General features: G+C 42.0%; 1 protein-coding gene across 1 annotated transcript in view; it reads left to right on the top strand.

Moving 5' to 3' along the window:
- CHRM3 (cholinergic receptor muscarinic 3) overlaps nucleotides 1–8,066 on the top strand; it is a 205,573-nt gene extending 197,507 nt beyond the window's left edge. Inside the window, exon 2 of the mRNA XM_043476991.1 lies at nucleotides 58–8,066. Coding sequence (XP_043332926.1) covers nucleotides 77–1,849 — 1,773 coding nt within the window. The 5' untranslated portion in view covers nucleotides 58–76 and the 3' untranslated portion in view covers nucleotides 1,850–8,066. The remainder of the gene's footprint in view (nucleotides 1–57) is intronic.
- The last annotated feature ends 4,432 nt before the right edge of the window (nucleotides 8,067–12,498 follow it).

Raw genomic sequence — 12,498 nt, 5'->3', positions numbered from 1 at the left:
ACAAATCCAGTGAGGGCAGTAATGGTCCTGACTCCATCTTTTCTCTTTTCTCCCCAGACTATGTCAGAGAGTCACCATGACCTTGCACAATAACAATACAACCTCACCCTTGTTTCTGAACATCAGCTCTTCCTGGATTCACGGCCCTTCGGATACAGGGCTGCCCCCAGGAACGGTTACTCATTTTGGCAGCTACAACATTTCTCGGGCAGCTGGGAATCTCTCCTCTCCAAATGGCACCACCAGTGACCCTCTAGGAGGTCATACCATCTGGCAGGTGGTCTTCATTGCATTCTTAACAGGCGTCCTGGCCTTGGTGACCATCATTGGCAACATCCTGGTGATAGTGGCATTCAAGGTCAACAAGCAGCTGAAGACAGTCAACAATTACTTCCTCTTAAGTCTGGCCTGTGCTGACCTGATCATTGGGGTCATTTCAATGAATCTGTTTACTACCTACATCATCATGAACCGATGGGCGTTAGGGAACCTGGCCTGTGACCTCTGGCTGTCCATTGACTACGTGGCTAGCAATGCCTCCGTCATGAACCTTCTGGTCATCAGCTTTGACAGATACTTTTCCATCACGAGGCCACTCACGTACCGAGCCAAACGAACAACAAAGCGAGCTGGTGTGATGATAGGTTTGGCTTGGGTCATCTCCTTCATCCTTTGGGCTCCTGCCATCTTGTTCTGGCAATACTTTGTTGGCAAGAGGACTGTGCCTCCAGGGGAGTGTTTCATCCAGTTCCTCAGTGAGCCCACCATCACCTTTGGTACGGCCATCGCTGCCTTTTATATGCCTGTCACCATCATGACTATTTTATACTGGAGGATCTATAAGGAAACTGAAAAACGTACCAAAGAACTTGCTGGGCTGCAGGCCTCTGGAACAGAGGCCGAGGCAGAGAACTTTGTCCACCCCACGGGCAGTTCTCGAAGCTGCAGCAGCTATGAGCTCCAGCAGCAGAGCATGAAACGCTCAGCCAGGAGGAAGTACGGACGCTGCCACTTCTGGTTCTCAACCAAGAGCTGGAAGCCAAGCGCCGAGCAGATGGATCAAGACCACAGCAGCAGCGACAGCTGGAATAACAATGATGCTGCTGCCTCCCTGGAGAACTCTGCCTCCTCCGATGAGGAGGACATTGGCTCAGAGACCAGAGCCATCTACTCCATCGTGCTCAAGCTCCCAGGTCACAGCACCATCCTCAACTCCACCAAACTACCCTCATCCGACAACCTGCAGGTGCCGGAGGAGGAGCTGGGGACGGTGGGCTTGGAGAAGAAAACCAGCAAGCTTCAGGCCCAGCAGAGCATGGACGACGGAGGCAGCTTTCAGAAAAGCTTCTCCAAGCTTCCCATCCAGTTAGAGTCTGCCGTGGACACAGCCAAGGCCCCTGATGTCAACTCCTCGGTGGGTAAGACCACGGCCACTCTACCTCTGTCCTTCAAGGAAGCCACGCTGGCCAAGAGGTTTGCTCTGAAGACCAGAAGCCAGATCACGAAGCGAAAACGGATGTCCCTCATCAAGGAGAAGAAAGCGGCCCAGACCCTCAGCGCCATCCTGCTTGCCTTCATCATCACCTGGACCCCCTACAATATCATGGTCCTGGTGAACACCTTTTGTGACAGCTGTATCCCCAAAACCTATTGGAATCTGGGCTACTGGCTGTGCTACATCAACAGCACGGTGAACCCCGTGTGCTATGCCCTGTGCAACAAAACGTTCAGAAACACGTTCAAGATGCTGCTTTTGTGCCAGTGCGACAAGAGGAAGAGGCGCAAGCAGCAATACCAGCAGAGACAGTCGGTCATCTTCCACAAGCGGGCGCCCGAGCCGGCCTTGTAGAACGGGGTGCGTTCAGCAGCCGTCAGCACACGCACACGTCAACCCAGAACCTTAGCAGGGCGTAAGGTGAGGGTGGGGGTGATCTCTGGCGCGGATTAACATGTTTTTATCACCCAGACGTGAAAGAAGCTGCCTGTTTCCCGGTCCGTTAAAATAGACCCATTTTAATGTCAAAAGTCAAATACCTATTCAGCCAAAAATAAGTAAGCTCATTACTGAATATGAAGGAATTTATTCTGAAACAGACTTTGTTTTTTCTTAAAGAGAAGGAAATAATTTTTTTCATAGCAATTACACACCCAGATTGGTCTGCCTGGGTCTTTTCATTCCCATGGGCTCTGGAATCCCGGTGAGCGTAACTAGCTGGCCCATTGTCACATGCTCTCCAAGGATCCCCAAAGTGTCCATCGGATCCCACGTGGAACATGTCAGGCTAGTGAATCCATGGTTCTGAAATTCTTTCATACATTGCAAAACAGCACCTCCTCGTCCCAGTAGAGCTCTCCGTCTTCTCATGGGTGTGTCATTAAACTCTCTTTGTGGACTTGATTCTTGCAAAGTACTATTTTGTGCAGTTCAAGTTTCATACAAGTAAAAGATATATAAGTATATATGTAGATATATATGTGTGTGTGTGTGTGTGTGTGTGTATGTGTGTGAATTCCACGCACACACACGTAGTGTATATAATATAATGGGAATTAATGAACTGGCAAATTACTCCGGCAATAGATTCTTTCAGTACTTTGGTGACTAAAGTTTCTCTAGGATCCTAACGCAACGTAGGATTGAAATAAACCCAGTAGTGTTTTGGAAGCCAGGGCTGTTTTCCTGGAGAATAGGCAGCAGACAGCAGCCAGGCCCTCTGGGCTGATCTGTGTAGGACAGTCAGCCTAGTGAGTCAGATGAGCACCACGGTCTGACCAGATTCTGAGTAAGTTGTCACCTTTGTTGACACCCTCAACAAAGCTAAATCAAATGGGGGCCCCCTCTGTGCCCAAAGAATGAGTCACATCCACGGGTTTGAATTTCATGGTCCAAATCTGAATGTTTCCAACCAAAACCTTTGCTATCTTACCTGCTTGAAATTTAATAATAGTGTCACATTTGAATTTCATGCACAACATTACCTGGGGCAAAGCAGAAGAGACCTTGTGAGGGCCAGAGAGGAACACAGGATTCGATTTCCTGCTACTCAACATCTTTAAAAGCAAAAGGGCTTAACACTCTTGTCACTTTGCTGGGGCCAGTGCTTTTGTGTGACCTTCACCCAGAATAGGTGGGGGTTGGCAAGTCCCAAATCCTCTGAAGAAAGTGTTACACTCTGAAAAGTATTGCTGCAAATTGACTTCTTTAGTACGTTTCTAAAAAGTGATTTTTGTGTTCTCTTCTGAATTGACCCAAATGCTAACCGTTCTGTTTGGGGGAGGGGAGGGGCGCTGCTGTGGCTGTCATCTGTGTTGCTGCTATAGTCGTTGGGGTTCCTTTTCTCCTTGTGGGGGCTGCGTGGGGAGTGGGAGGGGTGGGAGGCGGGGGGCTGAGGAGAAATCTTCTGTCTGTACAGGGTCTCTGTGTCGTGAACCCAGAGCCAGGTTAGAAGCTGCTTCTGTGTTCAGTGTGAGCTGGTGTTTACAGCAGATTTTGACAACAGTGGAACTGTACTCAGTTGTGTCTGTGTTCCTGAACTATTTAATTTCATGTTATGTTTATAAGAAGACATATTTATGCATATTTCACCAAGTGTCTATTTAATGTTGATAAATATTACTCTTCAGTCTTCAGCAATGGTTGTCCCTTGAAAGTGATTGTTAAGGTCCACTTAAGCAATGAGTAGGGTATATTGTGCTTTCTCGTTGCTAAGAAGAGGAAAACGTCATCCTGTTGGTGTCAGGAGGTACCTAACTCTGTCTAGGTAGTAAAAAGTCAACTGCAACTTTATCGTAATGGTTTGATACTGTTCTAGTTAAACCTGATGGGAACTGATCAAAGCAACCCTCCACCAGTGTGCTTGAAATCACATGACAAGGGGTAAAAAGCAAATCTGCATAATTGAAAGAGTGATTTTTTGGGGCCCACATTTGACCAAAGAGTAAGAAAAAACAGAGACTACTCTCTAACGTGTGTAGCAGACTACAGAATGTTATATTATCAACCTGTGAAATGTCTAGTGAGCAAGTGCATCTATATTTTATTACTCACGTTGGCCTGGCACTAATAAATTTGTGAATGCTGATTTAAGTCTCCCTGTACATCAGTAATTCCCATTCTCTTTGAAACTCCTATCTTGCCTTCCTCTTGAAAGGCTGTTTCCTGTATTTTAAAAAGATAGAATTAAATTTAAGACATGGAGAAACCCTAAGCTTTAGTGGAACTGTGAAGTTTAATAACAGGTATACTTAAACATGATTATCTCCTGAATCCTGTCCCTTTATGATGCTGACAATGGAAGAAATGAAAGACATTTAAGACATCAGCTCTCTTTTTGTGTTACTGGTTTAATTATAGAATTATTTTTAAATCTCCTGTGGGTGAAAACTGCTTTTAAATACTGACTGACTCTGTTTATAGAAATGTATGTCCCACTGACTCTGTTTATGGAAATGTATGTCCAACTCTTAGATCATTATCAGGAGAGGAAAATAAGAAAAATTATTTTGAACACGAAGAATTTAGAAGTATAATCAAGATGTAGTGAAATGTTTAAAACTGGACCATGCATTTCTCAAAGGACTTGTCACCAGCAAAGGTATTCAGCATTTACATATGATCATCCCCAAAATGGGAAACAAATTGCTTCATTCCATAAAAATGAAGTTTGCAGAGTTTTCATGATTATGTAAAATTGAGAAAGTAAAAGAATCAAACCTAAATAAACTACATGTGAAGAATCTACACCCACCCCAACATACACAAACATGTTCTTCCATTCTCTATTCTCCAGGGTCTACCAATTGGTTAAGAGAAGTGAGCTCTATGATCCTGCATTCCCCCTGATTCTGTCTTTTCCCTGGTGGCTCAGATGGTAAAGAATCTGCCTGTAATGCAGAACTGTGTTCAATCCCTAGGTGAGGCAGATCTCCTGGAGAAGGGAATAGCAAACCACTCCAGTATTCTTGCCTGGAGAATTCCATAGACAGAGGAGTCTGGTAGGCTACAGTTTATGGGGTCACAAAGAGTCAGACACAACTGAGTGACTAACACTTTCACTTTTCATTTTCACTGCTCTCTTTTATCCATCACCTATACCTGTGGCCTTTCTCTAGTTCTCTGTATTATCCTGAATCATCTTTGACTTCAAATCTAGCCTTGAATCTCCAAATAAGTTCCATTTCTAGTCACTCTTTCACATATAATAGTTCTAGATTCTGGTAGAAAAAAAAAAAAAAACATAAGAAAGCATAAGCTTTAGAAGTTGCAGGATCTAAAGATCTAGAAGGCATAGGAGCTTTCTCTGTCAACCCCCTCTGTGTACAGATAGGCAAGTTCATTGCTCTGCGATGGGGTGAGAGCCCTTTGTGCATCACTTGTGAGAAGTGGGGTACACAGCTCTGATGCAGAGTTAGCTGCCTCAGGTCTATCTTAGGAAGGGAGAAGACACCAAGGCTCAGGCACAGTGGAGAAACCTGTTGGAGACAATGTGAGACAGAGGCAGAGCCTGGGGATCATTCTGGGTGCCCCAAGACTTATCCAAGTAGAGAAGATTCCCAGATGGGGACATATAGTTGATAAACTGGACAGTTCATCACAGCAGCTTCAGAGGACAAGTGAAGGTCCTCAAAGAAGCTCTGAACTTAGCATGAGGAACCCTGAACTCTTGGCCCAGTTCTGTCAACAAGTAATTACGTGTCCTCTGCCATGCTTGTCACTTACCCTTAAACTCACTGGGTCATCTCCATCTGCTCCTACTCATTAGTGACATAAAAGCATCGCCTTCTTGTAGCAAACAGGTCAAATTGAGGCAGGGCATTAGGTAAATAACTACCATGATGAATGTAAATTCTTTGTCGATGAACACTTGAAGCATTTTGATTTTATATATCCATCAGAGTTATTTCCTTATATTTCAACACAGCAAACTCTAAGGAACTCTCACAATTTGTGGATAAACCTAGAATTTTATTGCAAATACCTCAGTCCAGGATGATCACCTAAGGCCTGACGACCTTAAAAGCAGAGTTGCTGGGTAGCTAGTGTTTGTTTTGGTTTCTCAGTGGCATTTCCTGAAATGGACTGAAACTGTAGAACACAACACCCAAAACAGTGATCGTTTCTTCAATCTGACATCTCTCCTTGTATTAATACCAGCTCCTCTAAAAGAGTATTTTCTGTTTCCCTTTACAGTCCTAGGTTAGGCTGACTTTCCTTGTGTTTTCATGACTCTATATTGTAGGAATTCAGTCTCTACCAGGACTCGTGCCTTGTATTCCAGACCCAAGAGATTGGTTTCAGGATGGTAGCTGAGAGCTCTTTAGAACCGGGAATTACATTTTCTTTTTCTGTCTGAGAAAGGAGGCTCATGTTGAGATTATAAAAATGGATAAAGAAAAACAAGTTCATAAAATAACTATATTCAACATAAATTTGTAAATGCATAATATTTTGCCACTGCATTTCAAAGTAGGCAAGTGTTAGTCTTGCTGTTAATTGGACACTTGTTACATTTACTGCATCACACAGAGATGGACAGTGCACTTAGACATATGGAAGTGGACCCCCAAACACTTCAATATAATTTTAAGACTGTGGTTGCCCTGATAGAATCAGGAAGATTCAGTAGAGTCTACCACTCTTATCCTGGCTTGGAATACCCCCAAATAATCACCCAAATCCAAAGTGACTCTCAACTGAATTGTGTGAGAAATTCTACATGAAAAGTAAAGGGAAAAGCAGGCCAAACCCTCAGTTGCAGAGAAGTATTAATAACACTTCGCTTACCCAAATAACCTTATCCTAAAATATTATCCCCAGATTATAAAGGTTTATTTTTGTTCTTTCTTGAAATCCAAAATACTTATTAATTCTGTAATTTACATTCCAAATCCCAAACTATTTTTATCCTAGATTCTGTGATTTCCTTGATGATAGAAAGCAGGTCTTATTTGTCCTGTGGCTAGCACAGTATCTGACAGACAGTAGACATTCAATAAATGTTGTTGAATGTTTAATAAACTCTTTATGATTAATACAGCAAATAGTTATCAGAATTACTGCACATCATGCCCTACGTTTCAGCTGCAGCCAGAGGTCATCGGGCAGGGAAAGTGAAATAGATGAAAAATGGTCAGTCAGGTGAGATTTTCTAATAAAATATTACTAAGCAACAAGGAGAAACATTTTAATAGATTTGAAGTAATAAATATATTTAAGAGGACAGGGAAGAAAGAAAATCCACTCTTGATCCCTAGTATTCAGAAATTTTTACCAGATTAGTCAACTCTACTTAGTCCTAGTAAGTGAAATATTGGGAGAGCCTGGAGAGTCTATAAATAGATCTTCTGTTTGTACAGGTGAAGTTCTGTAGTTTGGCTTAAAACATCCTTGCATGTAGTTTTGCTTGGCATGAAAGTTAGGACAGAATCTATTCTGTTCTGCAAGCATTGAACAAAAGCCCACTCTTCATATCCACTATTCATTCCTTATATAACACATGGGTATTTTCAGCCTCCTACATAAAACACTCCAGAGGAACTTCTTTGGGGCTTGTGGTTAAGGCTATGGAATGGTGACATTTTCAGGAATGCCCCCCTCTTTTCAAACACATGGGAACTGTCTCTTAAGTTTGGTACAGGTTTGAAGAATAATTAAAATAGGCTTCCAAGTCAGTGAATTAGCACATTGATTTTTTTTGGCAGAAAGCTTTCTGGAAAATGTCTGTGAAGTGTTCAGTGATGCTCACATCCTTCTAATTCATGAGGATGTACAAACCACTGTCCAAAGAGATGGCTATATATTTGCTTTGTAAGCAAAAGGCATGTATCATAGTTGCATCTAAAACTAGTGTCCCCATCTTTATCAAAGGCACTGAATTTTACCTGTTTTTATTTCCTAGTGTCCAGCACTTCCTCAGTAGTCTTTTTAGATATGTCATATGCCATTTTTATTCCTTCTCCTAAAAATAAGTCAATTGTCTGTACTATAAAATGATGCCTGCAACTTTATGGTGATATTATCCCCTAAGTTTAATAGTGAAATAAGGAAATAAAACTATAAATAAACAAAGAATGTGGTTGGTTTTCTTTTTAATCCAAGGTCTATAATACAGCAACAGCTTTTTATTATATAAAACGGTGGAGTATTTACACTGAAGGGAAAATTCTGAAACAGACCATTATTTGCATTGACTTCTCTCTTTTACATGCACCAGAACTTTCATCATGAACTTTGCTGCTGTCGTAACTCAAAACAATACCCTGTATTTAGGACTATGAATTAAGGATGTATTAACTATCTATGCACACACAATCCTAATTTTCAGACTGCATATGAAGAAAAATATTTCTAGATATATGCTGTAGATCTAACACAAATAGACTACCAGTTATTTCTACAGCAAAGATGGGTTTATTTGGGATCTGCAACCTTGGCAAGCTTTCTGCAGGCCCTCCGACAGCAAGGGAAGGAGAAAACTTTTCCTGAGGGGCAAAGAAAGTTGGGAGGGCTCCAGGAAACAGAGTCCATGGCTTCTCAGAGGCCAAGTCCTTGCCAGGAGAGGAGTTCTTCCTGTTGGACTCTGCTGTCCTCACAGAGCTTGGGAGCACCCTCTTCTGGTTTCCCAACTCCCTTTGAGGTTTCTGTTTATTAATTTTTTATAATACCTTGAAGGAGATTTTATTTTTCTCTTTTTAAAAGAAATGTTTATCTTCCCCACCCCCCGCCCCCCGTGGCTGTTTAATTTGGTTTCCTTTGCTGTGCAGAAGCTTTTTGGTTTGATGAAATCCCAACTTGTCAATGTTTGCTTTAGTTTGTTTTGCTTTTGGAGTCAGATCGAAAAATTCATTGCCAAGACTTATGCTAAGGAGCTGGTCCTTTACCAGCTGGTTTATAATTTCAGGTCTTTTAGTCAAGACTTTAAACAATTTTGAATCTATTTTTGTGTAAGATGTTAAGATAGTGGTCCAGTTTGATTGTGTTATGTGCAGCTGTCCAGTTTTCCCAGCAGCGTTGATTGCAGAGACTGCCCTTTCCCCCGCTGTATATTCTTGCCATACTTGTTGTAAATTACTTGACTGTATACATGTAGGTTTATTTCTGGGCTCTCTATTCCATTGCATTGATCTGTTCATCTGTTTTTATGACAACGCCACACTGCTTTGATCACTACGGCTTTGTAACAGAATCTGAAAGTAGGGATGTGATGCTGACAGCTTTGCTCTCCTTTCTCGGGATTGCTTAGGCTGTTCAGGGTCTTGTGTGTTTCCATACAAATTTGAGGATTATTGTCCCTTTTTCTGTGAAAAAATGCATTGGAATTCTGATAGGAATTATATTGACTCATATAGGTTTCTTTAGATAGTATGGACATTTTAACAATATTAATTCTTCCAATCCATAAGGATGGAATATCTTTCCATTTATTTGTATATCCTATCTTGTGTGGTATTAGGAATATTATTATTCTGAACCTGTGTGTGCATAAGTTGAGATAAAACAAGTGACTAATTAGATATTCAAATTTAATTATTTCTGATGTCCTTGAGAATCAGAATTGTCAGTGTAGAGGAAAGGAGATACAGATGTAACAGAAGAAATTAAGTAAAAGCTATACAGTTTCTATTTGAATTGGATGTATCAATATACACTCAGAGTATTTTACCATACATGTAATTTCTAATTCTTCCCATGGGAAAGAACTAAAAATAGTGATCAACCCAGTAGCAAGGAGGATTCCTTTCTTAATGAAGGAAACCAAGGCATCTTGAAGAAATAGCTGATTCTAGTCTTGGGCAGACAATGTACAAGATGAGCTTGAAACATCTTGCCAAGACAGATATCAAGGAAACATTCAGACTAATAAAAAAGACATTTACACACACAAACAGTTGATATCTGCCAGAAGTGGCACACTAGGACAGTGAGAAAATTATATTCTGAATCAGTGGCACTTAAACATGTATATGGGGAAAAGACTTCTACTTCACTAAAAGAGAGGTGGATTCAAGGTGTAAATTAAAAAGGTATAGAAAGCTTTTAGAGATAGAAGTTGGAAAGCTTTTTTTAAGAGAGTCTTTTCATGACCCTGAGGGAGAGAAAAAGTTCTTAAACAAGATTCAAAAAGCATTAGCCACAAAGCGGGGAAAGATATAAAGAGAGTGAAAAGAAAGCTAATGGAAGAGAGCACTCCAAAACACATGATGACATTAGGCAAACAGAATATATGAAGAACTTCTATAAATCAATAAGAAAAAAAAAAAACTGTAACTGCAAGAAATAAACATTCCTTGCTATTCCTCACAGTGAAAGGTGACATCTAATTTCCCTTCCCTTGAATCTAGCTGGCCTTAGTGACTTGCCTGATGAATAGAACACACCTGGGATCTGCAAGGGCTTCCCAGGGGGCGCTAGTGGTAAAGAACCTGCCTGCCAATGGAAAAGATGTAAGAGATTCACGTTCAATCCCTGGGTTGGGAAGATCCCCTGGAGGAGGGCATGGCAACCCACTCTAGCATTCTTGCCTGGAGAATGCCATGGACAGAGGAGTCTGGTGGGCTACAGTCCATGGTCACAGAGAGTCGGACAGAACTAAAGCGACCTAGCACACACAGGACTTGCAAGACCAGATCAGAAGAAGCCTTGCAGCTCCCAGCCAGATGTATTGCAGTGCTTGCTCTGGGGGAACAGGCTGCTCTGTAAGAAATCTGATGGTATCTGGGCCCCCATGCTGTGAAGAAGCCCTTGAAATCTGACAGTATCTGGACCCCCATGCTGTGAGGAAGTCCTTGTCTAGCTAATTCAGATCGCAGCCTTGAATCATCCCAGCTGAGGCCAACCCCTGCTCATATTGAAGATTTGTGAACAAGGTACATTATTGTTGGTGACAAGCCACTAAGTTTTAGGATGTTTTTTATGCAACAATAAAGAACTAAAATAGCACCCAATTTAAAAAAGTGAGTGAAAGATTTGAACAGTGGTTTCCAGGGCTTAGGTAGGAGAAATAGGGAGAGGTTGGTAAAGGGATATAAGCCTTCAGTTATAAGATGAATAAGGTCTCAGGATCTAATGTATAACATGGTGACTCTATATAGTTTATAACACTACATTATAAAGTTAAGATGTGCTAAGAAAGTAGAACTTACATATTCTTACCTAAAGGAAAGTAAATATGAGTGGTAATAGATGTATTAAAATGAGGAGAATTATTTCACTATGTATACTCATATCAAATATCACACTGTACACTTCAAATAGCTTACATTTTATTCATCAATTATACATTGATAAAGCTGGAAAAAATTAACTAAAATTTTAAAAAAACAAAGTTAAATAACAGTCCAAATGGTTCCAGAGTACATTTAGATGGCAAAATTATTTTTAAAATAACATCAGTGAAGGCAGACTGGTGATACATCTAGGGCAGAAGGGAAAGATTCTGACTGCAGAGGAGCACTGGGAAGATTTTTTTTGAGGTGTTACTATTTTTTTAACCCCAGGTGATGGTTACACAGGTACCTCTCCATGTTGCTGAAACCTGGGATTCCCACCTCAGTCTTCATCTTGTCCTACCAGCACTTGATCCAGATGGTCATCCCCTTCTACAGAAAACATTCCCTTCACTAGGTCTTACCACCTCCAGCTTCCTGCTTGGTTTTCCTCTTACCTCTCGGCTTCTCCGGTTCAGTCTACTCTACTATCCACCCCACCCACAGCATAGCCACATGTTTTACTCTTTTGTTTTCACCTTCACTCTCTGGATGGTCTCAACTGGTTCCAGGGCTTTAAATGCCATCTGCCCGTGACTCCCAAACCTTGATTTCCAGCCTAGATCTCCTGTGAACTCCTGGCTCTTGTATCCTCAGCATGTAACCAGCATCACTGCTAGAGGTCATCTACTCAGTTCAAAGGTGGTCGTGTTCAAAGGTGAGCTCCTCATCTCCCCTCCCCCAAACATGCTTCTCCAACTGTCTTTGACACTCTGATAATTCCAACCTTTCTGATGGTCAGAAACTTCTGAGATCCCTCGAACCCTCAAACAGTAAATCCTGTCTGCTCTGTCTTCCACTTAGAACCAGAATCCAGCCTTTTCTCAGCCCATTGCAATAGCCCATAATGGTCTCAAGACTCATCTCTTGTCCCCTGCAGTCTTTTCTCAGCTTCAGCAGCCAAAGAAATTCAGTTACAGGTGTCCATCCTGCCACTCCTAGGCCAGGAAGCCTCTTGCCCTCGCCTCCCTGGGAGGAAAAGCACACCTCCCACGACACTTTCCTCCAAGGACTCATCCCACTGTGCCCTCCCACCCACCCCAGCATGCTGGCCTATTTGAATCCCTTGAACATGCCTGTGCACTGGCTATTTCCTCCGCCCAGAATCTTCTTCTCCCAGATAGGTCTTTCCATCAGAGCAGTGGGAGGGGAGTCTAGACATGCATTTGACAGTGTTTGCATTAAGGACAAGAAGCGATGGGGTAGTAGTTGGAGACGGATGGGAGAGTCTAG

The sequence above is a fragment of the Cervus canadensis genome, chromosome 8 (genome assembly GCF_019320065.1).
Source record: "Cervus canadensis isolate Bull #8, Minnesota chromosome 8, ASM1932006v1, whole genome shotgun sequence".
Classification (NCBI taxonomy): Eukaryota; Metazoa; Chordata; class Mammalia; order Artiodactyla; family Cervidae; genus Cervus; species Cervus canadensis.
This window is presented reverse-complemented; position numbering and strand designations above follow the sequence as displayed.